Source organism: Microtus pennsylvanicus, chromosome 7 (assembly GCF_037038515.1).
Source record: "Microtus pennsylvanicus isolate mMicPen1 chromosome 7, mMicPen1.hap1, whole genome shotgun sequence".
Lineage (NCBI taxonomy): Eukaryota > Metazoa > Chordata > Mammalia > Rodentia > Cricetidae > Microtus > Microtus pennsylvanicus.
Window position 1 is genome coordinate 9,257,020 of NC_134585.1, and position 27,486 is coordinate 9,284,505.

General features: G+C 51.1%; 2 protein-coding genes across 2 annotated transcripts in view; one reads left to right on the forward strand and one right to left on the reverse strand.

Annotated features, from left to right (window-relative positions):
- Itgb2 (integrin subunit beta 2) overlaps positions 1-19,244 on the reverse strand; it is a 28,305-nt gene extending 9,061 nt beyond the window's left edge. Inside the window, exons 1-8 of the mRNA XM_075979858.1 lie at positions 19,141-19,244; positions 8,956-9,016; positions 8,547-8,635; positions 6,349-6,529; positions 4,356-4,526; positions 3,192-3,433; positions 2,129-2,284; positions 989-1,084 (exon numbers count right to left, since the gene is read on the reverse strand). Coding sequence (XP_075835973.1) covers positions 989-1,084; positions 2,129-2,284; positions 3,192-3,433; positions 4,356-4,526; positions 6,349-6,529; positions 8,547-8,635; positions 8,956-9,013 — 993 coding nt within the window. The 5' untranslated portion in view covers positions 9,014-9,016; positions 19,141-19,244. The remainder of the gene's footprint in view (positions 1-988; positions 1,085-2,128; positions 2,285-3,191; positions 3,434-4,355; positions 4,527-6,348; positions 6,530-8,546; positions 8,636-8,955; positions 9,017-19,140) is intronic.
- A 249-nt stretch (positions 19,245-19,493) lies between these two features.
- Slx9 (SLX9 ribosome biogenesis factor) overlaps positions 19,494-27,486 on the forward strand; it is a 44,940-nt gene continuing 36,947 nt past the window's right edge. Inside the window, exon 1 of the mRNA XM_075979859.1 lies at positions 19,494-19,558. The gene's annotated coding sequence lies outside the window, so the exon portion shown is untranslated. The remainder of the gene's footprint in view (positions 19,559-27,486) is intronic.

Genomic DNA, 27,486 nt, shown 5'->3' on the forward strand with positions numbered 1-27,486 from the left:
GCAAATCGACTGGGAGCCTAGTGGCTTTGTATAATTCTGCTGGCCTGTCCAGCAAATCGTAAGCCAAGGAGAAGGCTCAGGAGCCTGACAACACCTGAGAATCTTAGCTGTGTGAATGCATCCTTGGAGGATTTTACCTCAGCTCCTCAGCTGACTTTCCAAAGCAGGACACACACACATGGCGTGACAACCGCAGGAGAAACACAGGATGAGCCTCAAGGAGCATTTTGAGGGGCTAGAGAGAGCCACCCCAACCGTCAGAAACACTGTCTAGCTTGGCAGCTGCTTCTTGCTCTGACACCTTTGGCTCCAACTACTACTGTCTTAAGAGATGAACGGATGGAAGTGACATTCCTGCTGTATGAACTGAAGGGTCTCCTGACATCAAGAGTGGGACTTTGCCTTCCTCTGGAGGCCACCAGAAAGAGTTCTCTGGATGCAAAGCCTTGGCGTCCTCGGGCCTGCCTCTACAAGGAGCAAGGGTGGCTGCGTCCTCCCCAGGAGGATGGAGCAACTGTTTCAAAGCCAATGGCAAACCCAAGATCCTGTTTGCTTTGGTTTTGGCTTCTGTTTGTTGAAGTGCTTTGGGGAGGCTTGTTGCTAATCAACACATGGAGGAAGAAGGGGTTCCAACTTGTGAGTTTAGCTCCATCTGAATGTTGATTATTCAAAGGGGACTTCTCTTTGAGCTAAAGAGAGAGGGGAGGAGGGGGAAGGAGAGAGAAGCAGTTCCAGGCTAATTTGTTTCAGAAGAGACAAAAAGAGCGAGCAGCGCTGCGGAATTTCAAGACGTGGACACTGTGTAGCCCAGTGGCGGCCTCAGCTTCCTCCACCAGGATGCTCACACCCAGAAAACTGTGGCCAGTGGCCAGGCTGACCACCCACAGCCCAACACGGAAAGCAGAACTGAGGCAATATTGGGCAGGGCCTGGCTTGTCACTCACAGCTGAGGGGGCCTGTTGCCCACATTGCACAAGGCTCTGCTTACCTCATAGGTTTTCACCATCTTCTTGGTTACCGCGAAGATAGGCTGGATGTTGCTCTCGGAAAGCTTGTGTGCCAGCTGGCCCACCGATGGGTAGTCCTGGAGAAAGGGGACATCTTGTCAGACAAGTCTTCTGGGACACCTTGGGAGAGCAAGAGTCCATGCTGACAGGGCAATGCCACTTGCTCAGGGCAGGCCTTACTTGGTGTGACAGGATTGACAAAAAACCAACTCTTTTGAAATACAAGAAGAGAACCCTGACTATTGTGATAATTCTCTTGGTCAATGTCAGGTAACTCCTGGGAGTTAGCACTCTGGGTGCTAAGGCAGCCAGAATGCAGGCAGCATCCTGAGGAGCTGCTGTGTAGGCACCAGGAAAGTCCCTGGGTTCCCACTAGGGCTAGATTTTAGACCCCACTCCTTACCATCATGATGTACAGCAAATGGGCATGATATTCAACTTTAGGGGTGTGGCAAATGGACATAAGATACCCCTGCTCCTGCCGGGCGGTGGTGGCGCACGCCTTTAATCCCAGCACTTGGGAGGCAGAGGCAGGCGGATCTCTGTGAGTTCGAGGCCAGCCTGGTCTACAAGAGCTAGTTCCAGGACAGGCACCAAAAACTACAGAGAAACCCTGTCTCGAAAATCAAAAAAAAAAAAAAAAAGAGACCCCTGCTCCTGCGTGGGGTCAGTACCCCCAGATTCTATCTGCCAGCAACTCCACATCAGTGTGTTTCAGGTGGTCACTGCAGTACAGGGGTGCAAAAATTCTTCACGGTACTTTAGGAAAGGCAATGAGTATTCAGAGATGGGACCTGGAGCTCGGACAGGGTCATTACGGGCAGAGCAGGCATGCAGAGAGGTGGTGAGATGGATCGGGGTGGGGTGCTGTGTCAGGGTCTCTGCCGTGAGGACCAGGGCCAGGACTGCTTTGCAGGCCGATGTGAGCGCCAGGAATCTCATTAGGTCACCAGGGTCTCTGGGAACTGCTCTGTGATTTGCTATTTGTGTTAGGAAGAGTCTGGGTTCTGCTGGGGTGATCTAGGCATGTGGCCCTGCTTCCATCTTGTCCTCTCATCATTCCTGAATGGCCTCTAGCCAATCTTGGTGCTGGGATGGGCCTAGGCAGGCAGAGTACTCACGAACTCATTGCTCCTCTTGTACATGTTCTCTTCCAGATGGCAGCGGCCGTCATTGGGCGTCAAGATGGCGCCAAGCTTCCCATCACCAGCAAAGTGGAAGCCATCATCTGTGGCAAACACCAGGAGCCTCGTGACATTGCGCCAGCCAATTTCCTCCTGAGGAAGAAGGCAGCGAGAGGTTACCTGCCTTAGTTTCCCTGCTAGGCCTGAGAGACAGACGGGGTGGGGAAGAGAGAGAAAGAGAGAGACAGAGACACAGAGAGAGAGAGACAGACAGAGACAGACAGAGAGAGATAGAGAGATCCCATCTAGTACCCAGGAAGTGCCTAAGCCAACAGTTCCCAGCATGCCCTTCAGGACTGTGAGGTGAGAGCTGAAATACATCTGAATCTAAAGAGATAAACATTCTTCAGACCTGGAACTGGACCCCAGTGACAATTGTGAAGGAGAAAGATACACAGCAGCGTTCACTAAAAAGGAAACATCTCCCAACCACTAAAGAGGGGATCAAGGGACGTTCATAGGGGAGCTGAGTGTCTGGAAGAAGGGAAGGAGCACACATATGCAGCACCCACCCGGGTTTTGTCCCATGGTCCAACACACATGTAGAATGTGTGTGCCCACAGCGTGAGCCCAGCAAGGCTGGAGAACTGAGAGCCAGGCTGGGGCGGGATTGGCTTGCTGCAGATGACATTCTAAGCACAGTCTGGAATTGACAGGCCAGGGTGTAGGTGAGGAGACGTGGAGCTAACTAAGCACAGTCCTCACTCTGAAGACCCGCTGCTGGGCAGCCTGGCTCTCAGGGGAGCTTGAGGGTTATCAGTTAAGGCTGAAATGTGTTTTTCAGGGCTATGTTGCAACTCTGCCTTTGCTCTCTGATCTGGGAGGCTGGGAGGGACCTGGGGCATGGAGGTTGCCCTTCCAAGACCCAGGGTGACAACATGGGGCCAGATGGGGTGAGTCCCTGAAGAGGTCCTTTAACCAGAGTGAGTGGCCCCACAACACTGGTGGAGCTCCTGCGTTTGAGGAAATTGGGAGAGCTGACCAGGGGCAGTGACCTCACCGGGCATGCAGCGACTTGCATTATGGCATCCAGTCCACCCTCAGGGGCGTCCAGGTTTCCGGAAATCAATTGCTTGCCGACCTCTGTCTGAAACTGGTTGGAGTTGTCGGTTAGCTTGAGCACGTGCCGAAAGGCAAACGGGGGCTGGCAGGCCTTCTCCTTGTTGGGACACGGGTTCTTCAGCTTCTCCGGATGTGTGTTGACAAAGGGCAGCACTGTCTTGTCCACGAAGGACCCAAAGCCTGAGGGGTACATTTCATGAGGCAGGGGGGACAGAGACAGAAGACAGACCCTTAGGCAGGACAGGGAGGACCTGAAACCTGGAGAATATACAGCGTGAGGCTGGAGGCATAGGGACGAGGCAGCAGGCAGGGCTCCAGGCAGGTCAGTGAACTTCCCAGTGGGGTAAGGGTCAAGCCTCAGTTTCCCAAACAAGGAAGAAAGCAAGGTGATGGTTTTGGGAGCATGTGTGGATGAACCTGTGGTGCAAGCATGTGTGTAGTCATGTGTAGATGAGAACATGTGAAGTCATGTACAAACATGAGTGTGTGTGACAGAGTATGTACAGATATGTGGTCATATACATGTGTGATCATGAGTGTTTGCGTGTGAGTACATGTAGATATATACACGGGTCTTGTGTATGCAGGCCTACAGACACAGGCATGCAAATGTGTTTGTGTATGGGATCCTGGACATGTGTAAGTGTGTGAGCACACAAGACTATAGAAGCTTGCTAGCATCCTGCGTTCAGGTGTGCGTGTGGGCATCCTGATACATAGACAATGAGGCCAAAGTGCTGTTCCCTTGTCCCAAGTGCTTGGTGAACATGCTGGTGCTAGGCAGTGCTGCAACCTTCACCCTTTGACCCTTGCCCTGAAGTTTGCTTCCACTACTCTATTGATGGTGTGGTCACCGTAAGACAGACACACTTTTCAGAAATCAGCACTGCAGGACCGTTGTCTTTTAAACATCAAAATATAAAGGAGAGAGAGAAAGGTTGGAGGAGTCCACGGGTCTTAGCAGCCTGTGACCAGACGTGGCTGTGGTAGAGATGCAGGGCTGAGTCTGGCCCCATGAGCGCTGCATATGCAGCTCCCCAGCTTCTGTGCAGCAGCAGGGGGTTCCCAAGGTTGAGATGCACGTCTGCACCGCGGGCCTCACCGATGCGGCCAGACTCAGTGATCTCATTGAGGGCCCGCAGCAGGTCACCGCCCAACTTCTTGACATTGTTGAGGTCATCTAGCATGGAGTAGGAGAGATCCATGAGGTAGTACAGATCAATGGGGTAGCCCTTGGCCCGCCGGAAAGTCACGTTGAATGCAGCTGCCTGCCCTGTCAGAAGAGAGCAAGGGACACTTTGAGCCTGGCTGCCAGCCCTCACCTAGTCCCTAAATTCCTATTGCCTCCCCTTTATTATGACCTGGCAGGGCCTGGGGCCAGGACACAGGATGGGCAGATTTGGGTTCAGTTAAGTGGGCTCACTCCAAGTACAAGAATGTCTGCGTGCGGAGAGTGTGTGCCGTGCAAATTCATGAGTTGGAAGCCTAAGCATCCAGACTGTGGTGCTAACATTCAGACCAGCAGGGTGAAACCCAATCAACCATTAACATTTTTACAAGGAAGGTCAAGAGAGCCACCCTCTCTTCCCACTAGGAGGGGCTGCACCTGTGCCAGCTAGGACTTCCTGGCTCAGGAAGGTGAGCATGCCAAAACTGCCCTTCAGGGGTCAGAAGGACAGGGGCAGGGGCAGAGGTCCCAGAGCAGAAGGCCTTGTGTCAACTCACAAGAGCTCATGGGACAAGCTCTGTCCTCTGATGTCCCCAGGCTGACCCCCCCAAAGCCACCTCCCTGCCCCCTTTCATGTTCTACTTCCTTGCTACCCCGTCCTGACAATCTGCCCATCAGACACCAATTAGATCCTGGCACCGCTTTAGCCTGGTCACAGAGTAAAATCACGTGGGAAGAATCCCACTGAAGGACTGTGGAGATCAGGTTGACCCGTGGGTGTATCTTGGGCAATTCTGGTGGACTGACTTCATTGATGCAAGAAGACCCAGCCTGGGTGGGTGGTAAAATTCCCCGGTTTGGGGCCCTGGTCTCGTTAAAAGCAGAGGAAGTGAGCCTAGCGCTAAGCATGCATTCATTTCTCTCCCTTCTTGGCTGTGGATGTTACGTGAGCTTCAAGTTCCTGCTGCCTAGTCTTCCCTGAAACAGTAAACCGTGAGCTGAAAACAACCCTCTTTCCCACTAAGTTGCCTTTAGTCAAGGTGTTTTATCACAGCAACAGAAATGAAACCAGGACGAGCCTCTGGGGTCCCCACCCAGCGGCTCTCAGGGCAATCTGCTGGTCCCCTTGTGACACTGAGTCTGCCCACAGCGTGTCTCTTGTCCCAGCCATGCTCACTTCACTGCGTCTGACCCAGCCAAGCCTGCCTGGGGCAAGCCTGGTTTAAGCACTTCTGCATCCTGGGCTATCGGACTTAATCAGTGCACTCACTGTGCCAAGAGTGTCTGAGCCTTTGAGAGTGGAAATGCATGCTGATTTCTGAACGGTTTGCTTCCCCTTTTCAACGAGGCACAGAGCACACTGCTAAGAGAGGATCCAGACACCCAAGGTAGACAGTGGGGTTGAGGGAATCCACCCAGGGATTTGATTTTCGAGAAAGGGTTTCTTAGTGTAACCTTGGCTGTCCTAGAGCTTGCTCTGTAGATCAGGCTGGTCTCAAACTCACAGAGATCCGCTGCCTCAACCTCCCAAGTGCTGGGATTAAAGGCATGCACCACCACAGTCCAGCTGAAGTAACTTTTTAAAAAGTTACAGTTTTGTTTATTTATGGGAGGGTGGCTTGTACGCACCATGTTCTGAATATGGAGGTTCCATAACTACTTGCAGGAGTTGGTTTTCTCTTTTCACCCTTTGGGTCCCGGGGACTTGAACTCAGGTCACCAGGCTTGGTGGCAAGCACTTTCACACGTGGAACCCTTTCACTAGCTCTAGAGCGCAGACATCCGTCATGAGAGGCTCATCAACCAGCCCAGTTCACTGTCCAACCCAGGGACACGTCCCAGCTGTCAGCCCTGACAGGTTGCACAGGCTGCCCTCCTGAATGTCTTCCTTGTACACCCAGCCCATCCCAGCCGAGTCCAAACCTACCTGGTCGCAAGTAAAGCGTCACTTTCTGTGGAAAGAGCTGCTTCCGTTCCCCTGGTGGGTCGTACTGTGGCTCAGCAAGGCTCCTGGGTTCCATGATGTCATCGGCTGGACAGCCCTTCTGCCGCAGTTGTTCCCGTGTGTCACAGCGCAAGGAGTCAGGCTCCCCTGGCCCAGTGAAGTTCTAGAGGAGGGGTCAGGCAGAAGGCACAGTGCTGGAACCGTGGGGTCTGGCCCCCTTTCCTCCTAACCTGCCCTTGAAACTTCAGTTAGAGATCCTTGTGGGATGGGGCAGTCATCTAGGGAAAAGCAGACTCCCAGACAGCCTAGGTCACCTGGACAGCTCCATGTCTTCCAGAGAGTTCCAGAAGCATAGACTATAGACTTTTCTCTGTCTTTCGGACACTGAATCCATCAGCAAAGACTTGGGGTTCTCTACCTCAAGATCAAATGCTGGCCAGAGCTCTCTAGCCCTACAGCAGGGCCTTTGCCCAGGGAGCTGCTGCCTCCCAACGGAACGCAGGTGATCTCTTTAGCCAATGTGACAGCCCTTGCTGAGACTCATGGCAGTGCTTGGGAAAACGAGTTGGTGAGGGGAGTGGAGAGCCTGGGGCTCCTTCATCTTGACCACTGTGTCCCTTCAAAAGCCCCCTGGATTTGACAAGGAAATATTTGGTTGTTCTTGGTCCTCTACTGGAGCCTGTTGTGCCCAAAGTGGGTCTGGCTCAAATGCAAAGCACCATAAAACACCGGGAGTGCCTGCTTGCCCACAGATGATAAAGCCAGAAGAACAACACAGAAATGCTGTAGACGCCACCTTCCAAGTGCCTCTGCTCCGTGCTGGTGTCCCCAGTGTACACCAGAGGACGTGCTGGGCTGGGGGCACCAAGGGACATTCTACACTGGTGGTTCCACTCATTCTTTTTTTTTTTTTTTTTTTTTTTTTTGGTTTTTCGAGACAGGGTTTCTCTGTGGCTTTGGAGCCTGTCCTGGAACTAGCTCTGTAGACCAGGCTGGTCTCGAACTCACAGAGATCCGCCTGCCTCTCCCTCCTGAGTGCTGGGATTAAAGGCGTGCGCCACCATCGCCCAGCTGGCTCCACTCATTCTAAACAGGACAGGCGTGTGAAGATGCAGAAAGCTGGGAATGTTCTGGATACAAGGAGAGTAAAATGACATCCTGTGTCCACAGATAACAGCAGTCAGGAAAAAAATAAAAACTGGCAAGATTTGCATATGGCCTGCCCATGGGTTGATAGGGGTCTCCTGAGTTTGGTAACAAGATCAAACATGAACATGGACATGTGATGGTTCGTGTTGATCATCAGCTTGACAGGATTTGGAATCTCCCAACAGGCAAGGCTCCAGGCACACTGTGAGGGACTGTGGTGACTATGTTCTTTGAAGTGGGATAACCTGCCCAGTGGGGGTGGCATTGACCCATGGGTTTGGGTCCTGGGCTGAAGAGAGAGGAGGAAGGGAGTTGAGCATGGGCATTCATCACTTGGCTTCCTGACTGTGGATGGGATGTGATCAGCTGGCCCACACCCACACCCCCACTGCCTCGACTTCCTCACCATGACAGACTGTCCTCTCTAGCCGTGAGCCAAAACAAACCCTTCCTCCAGTTGCTTTTGTCGGGGTGTTTTTATGACAGCAACAGAGGAATAACCACAGCAGTATGTTTTTATAAAAATACACTCAGTGGTTTTTTAAAAGCAAATACCTTATTCTCAAAGACCTGTGAAAAAGAAGGGACAGGAGCTGCCTGTCTGTAGCTTCCACTAGACAGGATCATGTGACTGAGGAGAAAGAGTAATGTGTGGGTTGCCCTGTGGGCTCAGCAGCGTGGGGACCCTGGGAGGAGGGTATGATAAAGGTTTAGTCCCATGGGCGAGCCCTCTATGGGGGGGCAGCTGAGCTGAGGGACCGTCATTCAAGGTGAGACGTTCCCACCATGCTTGACTGTGGGCCTTCATCTCCTTCTGCTCTTTGTTCATATTGTGAAGCTGGACTGTCCTCCCCTATGTACCTGGGTCAGCTTGGGTGACCACAGTACATTCATCTCCCTTCTAGAAGCTTCTATATTGAGTCATCCCTGCTATGTCCTAAGGAGATCGCCCTAGTGTCTCCAGCTTAAGAGACGTAGAGGGGGTGGCAAGGGCAGCTTAGACTCTGTCAGAATACCCACACCACTCTTACCAGCTTCTGGCACCACGCGCAGCCAGGCGCTGACTGGACACAGTCCCGACAGTTGCTGACTTTGTACTTGGTACACTCCTGGGATGTGACTGGGGAGACAGACAGGCTGGATAAGGGCCCTGTACCCATGCTGGTTGCCCTCAAAAGTGGGGGTCTCTGGGGAGGGTGCGGGCTAGTGTCTATGGTCTTATGTGGTCTGGGAAGGGCTCCTGAGTCACCCTAATGGGATTCAGAGCAGCACTCTGGAGTAGCAATTCTGAGTAACACTCAGACTCCACCTCCTGTTATATGGGAACCAAAGCCATCCATTCCTGAGACTTACTCTTAGAGGAGGGCCCTTCCTTATGCTCAAGGGGACATGAGGTTGGCCTGTTGTATGGGAATGTAGGGACAACTCCACAGAACTCACCAGATTCCAGGAAGAGCAGTCCAGCTAAGGCCAGCAGCAGTAAGTGTGGGCCCAGCATGTCCTGTGGAGAGAAGGACTAAGTGACTTCAGGCTGATCACCTGAGGTCTTCTTTCTTGCTGGCCTCTTGTCCTGCTGCCACAGGGTGTGAGAACCATGAAGGCCAGCACAGATAGCTCTCAAGGCCCATGGGGACGAGTCCACTCAGTTACCACAGGGAGGGATGTGGAGGCCTGAATACTGGCTCAGGTGTCCAGGTACCTAGAATAGCAGGCAGCCAACCTCTGTGGGGATACCATGGGCATGCATGCGTATGTGTAAGCATGCACACACACACACACACACACACACATACAGAGAGGAGGAGGGAGGGAGGTGGGCATGCACACACACACATACAGAGAGGAGGAGGGAGGGAGGTGGGCATGCACACACACACACACACATACTTACAGAGGAGGGAGGGAGGAAGAAGATGAAGGAGAGAGAGAGAGAGAGAGAGAGAGAGAGAGGCATGCCACGCACAGCCCCATCCCTGCCATACAAGTGCAGCGGCTTACACTGCCCAGGGCAGGCCTGTAATACCTGTGTATTCCAAGGCCACAGTGAGCTTAGCCCACAGACCTGCTTGACCCAGACAACAGAACTGGGCCCAGGTAGAGCCATGCACTTGGAGTACTTGTGAGGCAGGGTTGAGCTGACTCACAGAGACTGCCTGTCTCTGGTTGTCTCAGACACTCCTTGGAACCTTGATTTTAGTCTTGCCCTGGAGGAGCTAGAACTGGGGACCCTATTGGAATCCCTGTCCCTGGCAGTGGAGAATAGGCTTCACAGAGCTCATCCACAGCCTAGACTACCCAACTGCTGTCCACCTGCTGCCATGTTTCTGGACCACAGCACCCTATCCTGCTTATAATCAACGATCCTGATGGCCTTGAACTAATAGGGAGCCCAGCTGGGGACTGGGCATGCTAAGCAGCCTGGGATGTGACTTCCTTCCTTACAGCTGGGTACTGACAGGATTGTCATTCTCCTAGATCCTAACTGTCACTCTCCTTTCCCTGGAAGGACCCAGAGAGGTCAGGACTCAGCCCCTGGGACCTGTGATGTTCTGGGTCGGGTGGCCCCTGTATCTGAGTTCCTAAGACACGAGGATCTGTGGGGCAGGCAGGAAGAGATATGTGACCAGGGCCTGAGTTGTCAGAAACAAAAATCAACATGCCTTCCCAAGCCATGACCAGCTCCTCTGCAGAGCAAGGCTGACGCCTCTGAGGAGCCCGAGTGAGGGTGGGGACAGTGTTGTCAGGTCGGTGCTTTGAGGATGGCTTTTAGTGCCCTGCATGGCCTCAGAGTACTGGACACACCAGCTCAGGATCCTTGACATCACCTTTGTTCCCTGAAGACCAGCATCCATGCTGAAGTCTGTGATAAAGTCTCTAGGGCCACCCCATTTTGGGGCCCCGTGTAGCCTCATTTCTGACCCTTCTAAAAGTGACCTGTGACCCCAGGAAGATTGCCTCCAGGATCCAGAGTTGTTAAATGAAAGCCCACTCTGCCCCACTTAAGGAAAAGCAAGACTTCCTCCCTGGCTTTCTGAGTTTAGCAGACTATAGCAATGTTGGGAGCGAACTTCAAGCTACATGGGACCTATCCCAGCTCTGAATGTTTCTGTGTCTCCCAGTCCCGGGACACCCAGCTCAAGCTGAGGCAGCTATATTTGATCCTGCTTCTGCATCCTAGACCCCAGTGTTCCTTGAACTCCCTTGGCTAACCTGGGACCTAGCACGTGTCCCTGAGATCTGCATGCAGGCACTCCAATCCGGTCAGCCTCAGCAAAGTCCCCTTTCTGAGGCCATGGCTGCCATGGATGGAGAGTGGAGAAGAGACCTTCTAGGGTACAGACATGATGCTTTGGGGAGAGGCCCCCACAGATATCCCCCTGCAAACAGCCGTGACAAGTCAGTATTCAAACTTAGTTTTCCAAATTGGGAAACTGAAGTTCCAAGCAGCAGCAGGGTATAGGGCTGAGAGTCTCATTATACCTCTGCATACACTCACACTCATACACATGCACACACACACACACACACACACACACAGTGTGTGTTCAACTTGGTTAGAGGACCAACCCACAGACCACATGCCCTGTCCTGACCTTGGCCACAGGAAGTGGGTGGTGGCCAGGGTAGCTTTGTTCCTGGTGCTGAGCCCTCAGAACTGAGAGCTGTTGAGAGCAGCCATCTCCACCTGGGCCCCCTCTGCCCCACAGAGGACTCCAGACAATGGACAATGGTGTGAGCTTGGAAGGCAGACAAGTGAAGGCCCAGGTCCAGGTGAGCAGAGCCTGGCACTGAGTTCCTGCCAGTCTCTGTGTGGGTATCAGCACAAGGAAGCCCTGCCTGGCTTGCTCTGTGGGCTTTAGTGAGAACAGAGTCATAGAAACCCAAAAGAGCAAAGCCCGTCTAGTTCTTTCTGCCTTGGTTTCCTTTTGTGTAACTGTAGCAGATCGTGGGTGTCAGGACCTAGACCTGTCTAAGGTTTTCCCTGAGGCCCTGATGTTCAAGGCCAGCCTGGTCTACAAGAGCTAGTTCCAGGACGGGCTCTAAAGCTATAGAGTAATCCTGTCTCGAAAAAAAAAAAACAAAAAAACAAAAAAACCTGTTATGAGACTCTGTACTTCTTTTTGCTTTTCCTTTTTTTTCTTTTGGGTTTTTGGAGACAGGGTTTCACTGTGTAACCTTGGCTGTCCTGGAACTCACTCTGTAGACCAGGCTGGCCTCGAACTCAGAGATCTGCCTGCCTCTGCCTCCCTGGGTGCCACCACCACCTGGCTAAAGCTGTATTAAGTCCTCAGCTTGTACAAGATTTTCTGACCCCAGCTTTTTCCTAACATCTTTATCTTCTTATCTCTTAGCCCTTCCTCTTAGGGCCCTGTCTCTGATAAACAATCACTGGCCTAGGTCCTATGGGGCCTGCCCTAGGAAAGACAGATTTGAATGTTGCATCTCAGAGTTTTCAGTGCCTAGCACAGCTGGTCCCTCCTCTCAGTCTGGCAGCCAGCAAATGGGGAGACCCCTGGTCTCTGTAGCTGCTGGCCCCCTGGGACTGTACCACAAGTCCAGGCAGGGCAAGAATAAGAGCTCCTCTAGGTGGAAGAGCTCCCATGGTTACCATGGTTACCTCACAGCCCTGCAGAGGTCTCCTCCAGTCCGTGGGCTTCACTGGAGCTTTGGCAGGTACCCTCACCAAGCCATGCGGTGTGACTTTCTGCAAAGGCCTCCTCAGAAAGCCCTACCACAGTAGCTACTAGAACTCTACACCAGAGCCATCCTCAATCTCCACCCTCCACTAGGCAAGTGCTAGCCCAACCCAGGAAGTGGTGAAGATCAGCAGGCCACTCCCACTGTGAGGCCTGGGTTGTCCTTCCCTGAAGATTCCCTTGGGGACTGTGGCATTACACAGAGGCATAAACAAAGCCGCTGCTGCTGCTGCTGCTGCTGCTGCTGCTGCTGCTGCTGCTGCTGCTGCTTCTTCTTCTTCTTCTTCTTCTTCTTCTTCTTCTTCTTCTTCTTCTTCTTCTTCTTCTTTAAATAAGATTTATTTATTTATTATGTACATAATGTTCTGCCTGCAGGCCAGAAGAGGGCACCAGTTCTCATTACAGATGGTTGTGAGTCACCATGTGGTTGCTGGGAATTGAACTCGGGACCTCTGAGCTCTAAACCTTTGAGCCATCTCTCCAGCCCCCAAGCTCCTGCTTCTTTGGACCTGGGTTCTGTGATAGGAAAGTCACTGCCTCATACACGTCCCCATGAAGAATGAAATGCACATGGCAAAAAAGGAAACAAAAGGCAATTTGGGCAGGGTATGGCGACCTGTAACTGTAATCCTAGCACTTGGAGGTGAAGGCTACAGGACCAGAAGTTCAAAGTCACCCTCAGCTCCGTAGTGAGTTCAAGGACAACTGGAGGCACATGAAATTCTGTGGGCGGTGTTGTAAGAAAATCAGCAGGGAGGTGGTAAGTCTTTCAAAAGGCTAGTGGTGGGTAGCTTCCTGTCCTGAGCCAGAGCACATGAGGCGCCTGACTGAGCGCTACATGGGCAATCAAGTAGCTGAAGACTGGTCCAGCCCTGTGTGGTTTGGAGGGAGAGTAGATGGAGTCCTAGGACCCTCTTTGTCTGAGGCAAACAAAAATAAAGGCGTGTGGTGGTCAGAGACGATATCAGTGCAGTGTCAACATGACGTCACTTCTGTCCTTACACATTCACAGGAGAACCAGGGGCAGATGGACTCAGGGTACTGGACAGGGTTCTGGGGTCCCGGAGCTCTGGGCAGAGGACAAGGGTGCAGTAGAAACAGAAGGAGCAGCTGGGTTGGGGACACTGGTCTAGGACCCAGCACTCTGGACAAACATGGGGAAGAAAGAATGTTCTCGTTCCCCTTCTGTTGTTGTGATACAACACTGACCACAGGTGAGTTAGGTGAGGACAGGGTTTCTTACAGCGTATAGGTCACAGTCATTATCGTGGGAAGTTAGGGCAAGAACTCGAGCAGGAACTTGAAGTAGAAAGTACAGAGGAACCCTGCTTAGTGGCTCACTCTCCCACAGGCTTACACTTAGCTGGCTTCCTAGATAGCCCAGGGCCACCTGCACAGAGCGTGGTGCTGCCCACAGTGGTATAGGCCCTCCAACATCGACTAATCGTCAAGACGTTTCAACATAGATATACCCACAGGAAGTTTCTCAGATGACTTAACGCTGTGTAAAATTGACAAAGCTAATTAGGACAAGGGACCCCCACACAGGAACAGATGGAGGAGCTGGGTTCTGGAATACTGCATCTGGGGTCCTAGAACTCCAAGCAGACTTGTAACAAAAGGCCAAAGGGGTCAAAAGGAGCACTGATTATGGAAGATACTGGTCCCATGGACTCTCAGACAACCACCAGATCTACAAAAGAAACTTCCTAAGTGAGTGAGAGATAGGTCCCATGGTGCTTACTACTGATGGAGTCCGGAAATGGCGAGAGCTGCAGCAACTGACCAACTAGGGTTAAATGAAACTCACTTCTAAAGCCATTGAAGAATACTACAACACACTAGGCACAGTGGAACAAGCTTTCCATCCCAGCGTTCAGGAGGCAGAAGCAAGTGGATCTCTGTGAGTTCGAGACCACCCTGATAATATGTAGTGAATTCCAGGACAGCCGGAGCGACATAGTGAGACCCTATCTCAAGCAAGCAAGCAAGCAAACAAATAAACAGATAGATAACACTACAGTAAGAAGTCCCACAGAGCGGAAACTCCAAACATCCTTACAGGCATGCTAGTGCAGGAGAGTTCTCCTGCTGCAGCGCTTCCTCTCTAACAGAATCTGAGAAGTTAATGATCAAAGGTGAGCATGTCCAAGGAGCATGGACCACGAGCAGGTCATTCAACAGGCAGAACTCAGATGCTGAGGGGCATGGGATACCCATCCAAAGATAGGCATTTCTGGAGTAGCTTTCCAACAGAAGATGGTTTTACCATTTTAACACTCACGACTCCCGCCCTGTGGAATCTGATGCAGTAGCGTCATGGTGGGGACAGCTGCCAGGCAACTCATTCTCATAGTGAAAGTGAACGATCAGGAAAAGGTCCTGTGGGTACCATCACACCAGTGACTTCAGGTTCCTTCATATTCTGTCTATATGTTCCAGTTTATGTAGTAAACATGCATGGTGACATCACATAGAGATGCACCATGTGAGATTGCTATTGGTGTTTCTGTCCCTGCTGCCAATGTCCCCGAGGAGAGTCCTTCCGTGACAGTGGGAAGAATGGAAGCGGTGACCTCACGCTGCTATGGGAGCCTGCTCATCAATCCTTCATCACTTCATTCATTAACTCAGTCATTCGTCCAGCAAATGCTGGTCTTTTCTGGGACAGGGACTGGGGCATTCAGGCTGTTCTGAGACATTCTTGGACTTAGTCGTTCCTGCACCTTGCAGTACCTGCCCTGCCCCACAACCTCCAGCTAGTTTCTGGATTTCCAGAGCACCTACTGCTCTAAAAAGCACCACGGAGCACAGTTGATGGCTCCCTGGTGCTTAGCCTGAGCATCCTTAGACCCTGGAGCTCAGGGAGATCCCTGACCACTGCTCAGACGAGAGGTCTCTGTCCCCAGAAGCTTCCAACGCAGCAGCACTGGGGGACTCAAAGCCCCTGCATTTCTCACTGTCCAGATTTGAGCATCACAGAGACCTTCATGCCCATGTCCACATCTCATGCCCACAGGCTGTGACCTGTTGCAATAAATCATTGGTAGGAATAGGGCTGTGGAGGGCCGACTGGGGTTAGGGCCAGTTCCTGGAAGTGGACAGTTGTCCTCTAGAAACAGCAATGGACATTCTGGTGTGGGACAATTCTATATTCTGTTAACTATGTTTTAAATAAACACTGATTGGCCAGTAGCCAGGCAGGAAGTATAGGTGGGACAACCAGACAGGAAGTAGAGGTGGGTCAAACAAGAGAATTCTGGGAAGAAGGAAGTTCCTTTGGGAGTCCTGCCCAGACACTGAAGAAGGAAGATGTGACCTACCCCAATGAAAACGGTACTGAGCCATGTGACTAACATTGATAAGAATAATGGGTTAATATAAGTTTTAAGAGTTAATAAGAAGCCTGAGCTAATGGGCCAATCAGTTTATCATTAATATAGACCTCTGTGTAATTTCTTGGGGCTTACCAGCTGTGGGAACTGGGCAGGACAGAAACCCCAACAAGCAGGCCCTCATGTTACAGACATTCCATTGCTTACAGTACCCCCGTGAGATGAAGGGTTAGCCTTTGTCTCTGTCAGCCTATGTCTGGCCTCAGTCTGTGGGTTTGCTCTGACAGGCTCACACACCTAGGCCACACAGCCAGGCACAGCTGCAGAGGGAAAACACATCAGCCCCACCCCCAGAACATCCTAGACATGGTCCCAGCTGCATAGGGCCACACACAGGCCGCTCCATTTCCTCCCTTCCTGGAAGCAAAGGACCCTGCAAGGGTGACTCTCATGTGTCTATGTGGCTGAGCTACAGGCTCCCAACACTGGTTCCCACATGAGGCTGGGTGTTACTGGGCAGGCCTTTTCAGGGTGAACCTCTATGTCCACAGACTCGAAGTAGATTTTCCTGCATAGTGCAGTGAGCCTCATCTTACCAGCTGAAGGGCCTGCCTCATGTTGGTTCGTTTCTGTGAAGAACTCTAAATCCTCTAGACCCTAAATTAAAGCTCAGCTTTCAGGGCGCTCCTGGGGTGATGTTGTAAAACAGCATTGTGACAGGCAGTGGTGGCGCGTGCTTTTAATACCAGTCCTTGGGAAGCAGAGGCAGGCAGATCTCTGTGAGTTCAAGGTCAACCTGGTCTACAGAATGAGTTCTGGAACAGCCAGGCTTGTTACACAAAGAAACCCTGTCTCAGGAAATAAAACAAACAAACAAACAGCATTGTGAGGCTGAACTTCCTGCTTGGCCTGATCCTGAGGCAGCCAAAAGGCTTCCGTGTCTTTCTCATCCCCCATCAGCACCAAGCAGTGGTGGGTCCCAACCTTCTCGGATCTACACAGACCATCTGAGTACTGGCTGCTCGTGGATGATGGTGTTCACAGGGACCCAGGAGAGACCAAGCAGATGGTCTCATTGATGCCAGGACTGTGAGTAGCTCAGATGCTATGTCTTCTAGGGAGGGAGGAGGCCGTTAGGGTACACACCCAGCAGGACCCAGGACCTGATCTGATCTCGGCACATCACCTTTTTTTTTTTAAAGAAGATTTATTTATTTATTCATTTATTTTATGTATATGAGTGCTCTATCTGCACATATGCCTTTGTGCCAGGAGAGGGCATTAGATCCCACTAGAGATGGTTGTGAGCCACCGTGTGGTTGCTGGGAATTGAACTCAAGACCTCTGGAAGGGCAGCCTGTGCCCTTAACCACTGAACCATCTCTCCAACCCTGGACTTCACCTCTTAGGGGCCAACTCTTTACTGAGGAATGGTTTGCTGGATGATGATGAGGGACCTGACCCTGGCTTTATGTTAGAACTCTGGCTGTGCAGCCAACCTACTCTGCTCTAGGAGAAGGTCCTGAAGAAAGGACTAGAAGACTTCACCTGCGCTCAGAGTGACCTTACCTTCATCTGTTGCTCACCTCAGACTCCAAGCAAATCCTGTCAGACCTACTATGTGTGAGATCCACATACAGAGGCAAGGCCTGAACTCCAGCCAGCGGAGACACCTACTTCATAGAGCCAGCAGGGCTCAGCAGCCATCCAGCCACCCAGTACAGCTGGGGCACCTGTGTCAGCTTGGCTGCTGCCTCCCACTGTCAAAGTGTCACAGAGACCCCTCCACAGGGCCTGGGGGTTGCTCGGACTCCTGGGATCTGGGAGGGAACTAGTGTTCCCATTAGAGGTTCCATTTATGCAAAAGAGAACGGAGGCTGGACACAGCTAACCCTGGGCTGGCTGCCTGCGGGCATCTCCTGAGCATCACTCAAGGGTGCCCAGCATCCAGGCAGGGGGCATCCTGAGCTGGGTTTTCTCAGAGGCTAGAATTGTAACCTTGGGTGACAGAGTACACTTGAGAGTATTTGGGAGCCTTGATTGACACAACTTCAGGCAGGACTGAAGGTCAAAAGGGGAGGGATTTAAAGACAGAGGCTGATCCAGGAACCGCTCCTCCCCACAGAGTTACCCCACTGGGGCTCCTTGCAGCCCCACCCACACAATTAGCCCCTCCCACAGCCCTGCCACCCGCAGTGAGCCACCTGTGCCTGAGTGACAACGCTGGAGCTCGTGGGAGCCCTGGTTACCTCCTTCACTCCATCCTCTGGGGAGTGAATTTTGTGTCACTGTTCACTGCAGATGGTTGGAGTTTGCAAAGCCTGGCAGCCAACCAACCCTATGAGAGTCCAGTGGCCTGCACAGCCTACACCCTTTCTACACAGAAAGCAGAATGATTCCTCCCAAGCCCTATATCGAAGTCAGCTCCTGTGCAGAACTTCCTGTAAAGGGCAATTGTATGACTCTTCCGCCCCCGCAATCCCAGAGTGACTGCAGTTCACCCCGGCAGTGTCATGCATGCCGTTGACAAGACGGTTCCACGTACTTCAACAGAGAAAACCAGAGTTGTTGGAGAAGGGTGGAGCTAGGAAGTTTGGACCTCTGCAGCCCCATCTAACCTTCAGGGCCTGCTCACTTGACTCCTGCTTTGGCAGAGGCCCCTGGGCCTGACTCCTGCTCAGGGCAGATATCAACGATCACTTATCAACTCATCCACTGCTGGATACAGAAAGCGTGCCTGCCACCTGAGACCCAAGCTCATGGAATCCACTTCACAGAGCCAGCCAGCCCCTTAGCAGCTATAGCCCACCCCGCCCTCTGTGCCCACCCTCTCTTTTCCCCCACCCCTCCACCCTCGCCCCCAAGCCAATCTCAAAGGGCTGGGCCCCACAGGCATCCATTACTACCTCTGTCTGGGATGTGGCCCTGTGGTTCCTAGCCCCAAGCCTGGTCACTACCGTGTGTGGGATTGTTGGGCAGAGGACTTCCTCATTGGTTGGTATGCTGTGGGCTAGGCTGGGCGTTGGTAGCCCAGGTCCCAGAGACTTGCGGGGCAGTCTGAGAAGTTCTTTCCTAAGACACAAAGATTTCAAGGCCCTCACTGTAAAGCAGACGGGAGCCAACGGTGTCTCCTCAGCTCTTTCTCCCATTTGTTGCCTTCGATCTGGCAAGTCACCTCCACGACCACAGGCATCTACTTCCATCCATAACGGGTAGGTGACGTCCCACATCCCCTTAACTCCACAGCTTGCTTTGTCCTTTCTCCCATCATAGCTGCCTTCCTCAGCCCCAGGCACCCAGGCACCATGGCAGAGAGGGAATCAACTCAGTCCTCTGCCCGTTGACTCACACCCAGTTATAGGAGTTCCTGGGGCTTCTGTGACTCTGCCCCAGGGTGGCACCACACCTCCCTCCAGTGGACATTAGTCAAGAGGGTCTGGATACCCAGAAGTCATAAAGAAAAGGTCTCAAGACCTTTTCCTGCGAGATACCCCCAGCAAGGGATTCAGATGAGCCGCCAGCACCTGTTCTGGGGCTGGAGAAATGAAGAGGAATTCTGAGGGAAAAGCCCAGCCCAGGAGCCCCGCACTCACCGCTCTGGGTTCCTGGAGTCCTCCACTCAGTGGGTCTGGCTGGCTGACAATGTCTGCTCGCTCCCTGCCAGCTGGCTCTGCGGCCGTGTCTAGAGAACACAGCCACTGAGGCCCCAGCCTGATGCTTCCTGTTGTAAGTAAGCACCCAAGAGGAAGTAGGGTGACAGTGCTGCTCCTTGGCCCACATGTGGGTTTCACCCCAGCCCCCTGACAAGCGGGGAGTCAGGGAAGAGATACCGAGAGAGGGAGGAACCTGTAGGTGATGGCAAGCTTTGCAGCGAGAGAGGAGGGGCTCCTGCGGGAGGCAATGGTCATCGAGACGAGGTAGGAACTCAGGGACCAGTGAGCAGAGGCTGACTGAGTGAGAGGCCCAGCTACAAATGCACAGGCTGAGGCGGTAGCCTCCTGATGGAAGCAGGTGAGTGAGAGGAAGGAGGCTGGGGGAGGTTCCTGGGATGGGGGGATGGGTACAGAGGGATGCGTAGGGACTCAAATCACAAAGTCCAAGGTGGACAAAACCCCGCATGACAACTATGACAACTTGCAAGAGTAGAGGGGGCAGAAAGAGAGACCTGGAGTGGGAACCTTAACCTAAGATTTGAGATGTCGGCCATGTTGAGAAGCCATTAGTCTTTTTCAGCGATGATGTTTTGTGGTTACTTCTCCGTGTCTCCCTCTTAAGAGTTTGAAATGTTTGAGATGATATGATAACATATCAGATTTTCTTCCTTGTGATGAGGGTAGACGTTGGAGATGGGTGTGAATACAGGACCGACTGTCCGTAAGCTGCCCCCAGTTCCGGGGTGGGGGCCAAAGACCGCGGTGTTCACGTTCTACCCTTTCTGCCTGTGATATAGTCGGTAGAATTTTCAAAGAGTTAGCTGCATGAGGATAAAGCTGTTGAATGGGACAGTTTCAGGGTTGCTGGATGTCCTGGGGATGATGGTTGCTAGGGTTACAAGAAGACGAAGCTAACAACCCTGAACTTTCATGTGTATTTTCTCACAGTTGAAAAATGTGTGAAAGATGATATCAGACTAACTTAAAAAAAAACAGCGCTGGAAAGTAGGTGTAAAGGTTCACACTTGAGACCAGCCTTTAGGTGGCTGAGGCGGAAGGACTGCTGTGGATTCAAGACCAGTTGGGCAATATAGAGCCTACCTCAAAGAGGATTGAAGAATAAAGCAAGGAATGGGAGATCTACGTATCCTTGTAGAAGATACTAATACTACCCAGAAAGATCAGGAAGGTCTAATCCAGAGGCCAGAGAGACAGCTCAGAGGGTAAAGGGCTGGCTGCACAGGATCAGGACCTGAGTTCGGCTTCCCAGAAGCCACATGCAAAGCTGGGTGTGACTGTGCGCATCTCTGACTCCAGAGCTGCACGTGTAGACAGTAGGATCTTTGAGGCTCACTGGTCAGCCTGTCTAGCTCATGGGTGAGCTCCGGGTTCAGTAAAGAGACCTTGTCTCAAAAAATAAGATGGAGGCCCATTGCGGAAGACATCAGATACCGACCTCTGGCTTCCACTGCATGCATGCATGAGCAGGCTCTCTCGCAGATGCACAAACATGGACACACTTCACATCACGCACACAGACCCCACAATCTTAGAGCTTACAAAATACACAGTGAAAACTGACACATGAGCTAACTGATGGAGCCGCAGACCTGCAGGCCTCTTTAGCGAGGGGTCAGTGGCTGTTCTCGTCCCCGAAATCAATACCTGACAAGGAGAAATGAAAGGGAGCGAGGATCATTCTGGATCATGGGATGTGGCCACCTTGGTAGGGAAGGCTTGGGGGCAGGACAGACTCCTGCCCGTGGTGTATGTGGGGGATGAGAGCAGAGCCATTGTGGCAGATCGAAAACTGAAGGGGAACATAGCTTCAGTAGTTTGACTTTCCCTTTCTTTAAAAGAGGGCTTATGTTTTATTTTAAAATCAAATTTTATTTTATTTTAAATTGTATTTATTTGGGGGCTGGAGAGATGGCTCAGCGGTTAAGAGCACTGGCTGCTCTTCCAGAGGACCTGAGTTCAATTCTCAGCAACCACATGGGGACTCACAACCATCTATAATGAGATCTGGTGCTCTCTTCTGGCCTGCAGATGTACAGAACACTGTATACATAAGAAATACACAAATCTTTAAAAAATAATAAATTATGTTTATTTATCTATCTATTAATTTTGTTGTTGTTTTGAGACAGGATCTCTCTATTTAGCCCTGGCTGTCTTGGAACTCTAAGTAGACCAGTCTAGTCTCAAACTCAAAGAGATCTGCCTGCCTCTACCTCCGGAGTGCTGGGATTAAAGGTGTGTATCACCATGCTCAGCTTTTTTCTTTTTATTGTGTTGGTCTGAATGTTTGCGTGTGGGTGCAGCTGGAGGTCAGAAGAAGGCGTTGGGTCCTACCTCAGCCCATGGGATGGTACTGCCCACTTTCATCTGGAAACTCCTTTACAGAAATACCCAAAGGAAGCCGGGCTGATCTCTGGGAGTTCGAGGCCAGCCTGGTCAACAAGAGCTAGTTCCGGGACAGGCACCAAAGCTACAGAGAAACCTTGTCTCGAAAAACCAAAAAAAAAAAAAAAAAAAAAAATAAAGAAAAAGAAAAAAAGAAAAAGAAATACCCAAAGGACTATTTCACTAATTCTTCCAGTATTTCTTAATCCTTAATTTAGATGATATCAAAATTAACCATCATAAGTGTGACTTAGGAAGACAAGTTAAATAGAACGGAAATTGTGCTGTGAAATGTTTGAAGGAATATTCTCTCTAACTTGGACACAAATGTTGGGGAAATATTATTTTCAGGTGTGTGACTTTTGTTTACGCTGCATTTGTTTAACTCTGTGAAGCTGTGTCACTGTGCCTGTCTAAAACACCTTATGGTCTAATAAGGAGATGAACGGGTAATAGTGAGGCGGGAGCAAGGATAGGCAGGTCTGGCAGGCAGAGAGGATAAACAGAAGGCGAAAGCTGGGTGGAGAAGAAGGAGCAAGAGAACAAAGGGAAGAGGACATCAGGGGCCAGCCACCTAGCCACACAGCAAGTCATGGAGAAAGAAGCAAATAAAGGTATACAGAAATAGAGAAATATAAAGGCCCAGAGGCAAAAGGTTGTCGGGATAATATAAGTTAAGAAAAGCTGGCAAGAAACAAGCCAAGCTAAAGTTGGGCATTCATAAGCAACAATAAGCCTCCATGTGTGTGATTTATTTAGGAGCTGGGTGGCGGGCTCCCCTCAAAAAGCCAAAAGAGTAAAACTAACACATACACAATAATGTTAAAATATTGGGGATCACTTGCTGAGCTACAAAGCAAGCCTCGGTGGGTGTAGTCCAAAACTCAGAAATGACAAGGAAGTCAAAATTAACTATGAAGGGAGAAGGCCGGAACCCTGCCAAGCAGGAGAGAAACCCCCCAGTGAGAAACCTAACACATCTCCATGATGGGCTAATAATGGGGTCACAATGCTGGTCGCATGGTGCAGCTCAAAACTGAGGTTAAGTTTGGTGAGGTGAGGGCTCAGTAGTTAAGAGCTTTGTCTGTTCTCACAGAGGACTGGAGTTTGGTTCTAGACACCCACACCAGACAACTCACAACCAGCTGTAATTCCAGCTCTAGGGGATTGAAGGCCTTTTTTGACTTCCTCAAGCATATGCATACTTAAGACTCAAATCTTTTATAAACCTTTTATAAAAAAACACAATGGTGAGAGTCTTCTCAAAGGCAAGTTTCACAGCAAACAGGAGAAATAAGCTCACTTTATGCAAATGATCTGATCATCTGCTTTTTGGAAAGAAGTGTACAAGTAGCCGACCAATATGGAAAAATATTAAACATCCCTAGACGATGGGGGAAATGCAAATCAAAGCTGCAGGAGAGGGCGGTCCTCTCGCCCCAGCGGAATGGCAGATGCAGTGAGGGTTTGGGGAAGGGGGGCTCCTATGAACTTCTGGTAGGGATGCTGATTACCATATCCAATATGGAGAACTAGATTGAGCTTCCTCAAAAAGCCACAAATAGAACTACCATCTGAACTGACATTCCCTGGGTAGATGGCTTAATGATAGGAAATTAGTGTGCTGAGGGACCTCTGCACTATCCGCTAGAGCCGTAAAGCAGAATCAAACTGGGAATCCATTGGTGGATGAAAAGGGAAAAAAATATATGGTACATAGAAGAGGATCTTACCATTTATAGGAACATTGATGAGGATAGAGGTCATTATGTTAAGTGAAATAAATCAGACAACACACACGCATACACACACACACAGAGCACCTCTTGTTTCTCAATTATACAATGAAGCTTAAAGTTGTTCTCGAAGTAGAGAGCAAATCTGGGCATGGGGACTTACGCCTATAGTTCTATTAGTTGAGAGGCTAAGGCAGAAGAGTGCCAGCCTCGGCTATGTAGTGAGCTCCAGGCTAGCATGGGCTACAGAATGAGACAGTCTCAAACAAGCAAAACAAAAAAGGAAGTAAAGGGTAGAAGAGCAGTCAGCACAGGCCGGGATGGGTGTGCGTGGGTGGGAGACCGTGACTATTACAGAGCTGGGCTGGTTCTCAGCACCCTGGGGGTGAAGGGTGTTTCCGTATCTCATTCAAAGTGGAAAAATATCCCTGCTGAGTAGACAACAAATGCTCATTGTGTGGACTGCCACCCACTATAGCAGCCGTGACTCTTACCGTGTTCTGATAAAAGATCTGACAGAAAGCTACCTAAGGAGGAAGGGTTTGTTTCGGTTCACAGTTTAAGAAGGGACGCGATCCGATCCGTCATGGCAAGAAAGGCACGGTGGCGGTGGCGGCGGCAGGAGTGTGAGCTGCTGGTCGCGTGGCACCCATAGTCAGGAGGCAGAGATGAACGCTGGCACTCAGCTCGCTTTAACCTTTCCATTGAGTCCAGGGCTCCAGCTCACGGGCTGGTGCCTCTTATGTCCAGGCTGGGTCTTCCTTCCTCAGCTAGGTCTGAAAATCCACTCACAGACACGCTGCCGTGATTCGAGTGCAATTGTCCCCCCTGCCACCCGCAGACCCACTTATGCGAACAGTAGGTCCCTGGCTGGTGGCACTATTTTGGGAGTTGATGGAGGTGGAACCCTGCTGGAGGAAGTGCATTATTGGATAGAGTTTGAGGGGTTTTAGCCTTGCCTTGTTTCCAGTTCACTCTCTCTGCTCTGTGTTTGCAGCTGAGACGTCACCTCTCAGCTTCCCGCTCCAGCCCAAGCCTGCCAGGCTTCCCCAACACCAAGGTCTCTCTCTCTTTCTAGACCCATAAGCCCAGCAGTCTTTACATTCTACAAGTTGCCTTGGTCATGGTGTTTATCACAGCAACAAATGGAATCCATACACCCCCAAGTCTGTCTCCAAGGGTATTCTACATCCTGACAAGAAACGTTAACTGTCACATCTATATAAAAACTGTCAAGAACAAAATTCATTAACAAAATTATCGCAATATAAACATTCACACTGGAAAGAGTGAAAGGGAAAAGAAAAATGGGAAATAGGAGAGACCAGTGGAAAATAGAATTCTAAGCCACAGAGCTCAGGCCAACCACCTCGATAATCACGTGCCAAGGGCTCGTAGCACCAACTTCAAGGCAGATATGGGCAGGTGGGTCTTCAAAACATAGCCTGACTCATTACTTCCAATGTGAAGCCAGCCCTAAATGTGGTGATGTGGGCGGACTAAGAAGGAAAGGGCAGGAAGGGTTCACTTGCTTATCAAGGGGAAACGAGACTGGCATTCTGAACTGCACAGTTGAGGGCAAGAATGGCTGGCGAATATGAAGGACTGAAAGGCGCTGAAATAACCCAAGCTCCTGACAGGGCTTAAAGAATGGGTGAGCCTGTAGCAGAGACAGAGTCGGGGAAGCAGCCCATTGAGGCAAAGCTGAGGACCGGCAGTAGCTGGTGGAGAAGAGAGCTCAACTTTACCTTGAGAACTTAGTATGGATGGCTAGGCAGGACTGCCGGGAAGAGTGTGGAAGGAGCACAGGTAGGGCCAGAGGAGATTCTGATGGCACAACAGGGGAGACATGCTCAGTTGTCTTGTCATGCATGTGTGCGCATGCGTGCATGTGCATTCACTTGCTTCCTCTGACTCTGCACAAAACCTACCTGTGTCTTTGACACGCAGTCTGCCTTCAAAGCTGGAAACCAAAACCCATTCACACTTTTCTATGTGAAAGTCTGGCAAGTACAGGAAGCAATTCATCTACAACACCAGACGTGCCCATGCCTAGAGGAAAGCATAGTGTAGGAGGACCAGGAAGCTACCAGCCTCTCACTTCACAGTGAGAAAACAGAGGCCAGAGATGCCCAGCTGGGCACTGGGCTTAAGTGAGCCACTGGACTTTTGGTTGTATTTGGTCCAAATTGGGAGGGTGATGCGGTCCCAGAGAGCAAGACCATGCTTCCATCCTACGAAGATGCTGGGATGCAGCACCGTTTCTTTGCCATTCCTGAACTACTCCAAGAAGGAGCCAGGTCCTGAGGCTGAAGGGGTGGGAAGGGCAGGAGTTAGATTCTGAGAGCCAGCTTCCCCTTTTGTAGACCCACAAGTTCCATCCATGTCCCTTTCACCCACACCTGAAGGAGACTAAGCTCATCAGCGGTGGGTGAGGGCTCTCCCCAGTTCAGAGGGCAAGCAATGGGCCCTAGAGAACACTGAGCTGTGCTAAGAGACAAGCAGGTCAGTAGCAGGTCACGGCACAGTGAGTGGGAACCCAGAGGACACTCCAGGCCTGGTGGGCAAGAGTTAGAAGGAAGCCAAGAAGAGAGATGGGCTATAGATCAGTGGACAGAGTGCTTGCCTAGCATCCACGGAACCTTGGGTTCAACCCCAGTATTATGCCAGGAGTGATGCTACATGTCTGTAATCACAGTATTTGGAAGATGAAGGCAGGAAGGTCAGAAGTTCAAGACTATCCTCAGCTATATCAGATTCCTATTTTTTTTTTTAAAAAAGCAAAGCCTGTATTCCTTTAATCCCAGCACTCAGGAGGCAGAGGCAGCTGGCTCTCTCTGAGTTTGAGGTCAGCCTGGTCTACAGAGTGAGTTCCAGGACAGCCAGGGATACAAAGAGTGTTTCCAAACAAACAATACAGAAAGAAGAGGATGTGAGGACTCAGAACACAGGGAGCACGTTATGTGCCATTCTTCCTTTTGCCCATCCGAGCACTGCCATGTGCTCCCCAGCTCCACTTCAATCAGTTACCACGATGAAGCTGGCGGCTCTTGGTGAAAGTAGGATTCTGGGGAGTGGTGCTGTACTTGATTCTGCAGGGATGCTGGAGGGCCAATCTGATAGGTCAGTGAGGGGGAGCTGCCCCTAGGCACCAGCAAGGGCCAGCAGAGAGAGAAGAGAGAAAGAACTGAGGCAGGGTGCACATTGTTTTTTTAATATACCCTGGGAAGTTCAGAAGCAGCTTGGCTCGTAGACCGTCCCCAGCCCTGGGCCTCCCTGGGCCTCCCTGGGCCTCCCAGCTGACCTGTTCAAGTTTCCCTCTGGCCCAACTCTGGTCTTTTGATGCCCTGCCCCCATCTTTGCCTCTTCCTTTTTGACTCCTTCCCCTAAGAGACTTCCTTTTGCAGCATAGATTGAGCCTGGCCACCTCTGCGGTGAATCAGGGGTGGGAGGCGGAGCTGGCAGAGGAGGAGGTGAGAAGAGGCGGCAGGCGAGAGCTCTGAGAGAAACACAGGAAACTGTGGGCAACATGCAGTGCTCAGGGCTCGCTCTTGCTTGGTCCTTTGGAACCACACAAGCAGGCACAAGGGATCCCAAGCCCTCCCAGAGCGGGGTAGCCAGGTATGGGCCCAGGAAGGAGAGAAGCAGGGTTGTTCCCTTGCCCTCCCTGTCCTGACCACGATGGCTCCTCACCCAATCACTTCCCCCAATGCAGTCTCTCCTTTGTCTTCCTCTTTGTGGGAAGGAGTTGAAGAAGTCAAATCCTTGCTTCCATGAGTCACCAAAAGATGTCACAGTATTTAAGAGGGGCAGGACTTTGGTCCTCCTAGGGCTGTTGGCCCAAATTCGCTTCCTATCCCTCCTTAGACAGACTGATCTACAGGCTGGACTATGTGGACATTATTCTGAGAATCATTTTACAGACCTTCCTGGGGGTGAGGGAAATGTGGTTCTGAGTCAGAAGAGGTTGAGCAAGGAAAAAAAGTTAAGCAAGTATCATCTCTAGAGGAAAACCAGAAAGTCGTACACAAAACTATAACACCGAACAACATTTGTGTGATCAGAACAATAAAAGGGCTAAGAATTCATTAAAGCCGGGCATGGTGGCACATGCCTTAGTCCCAGCACTCGGGAAGCAGAGGCA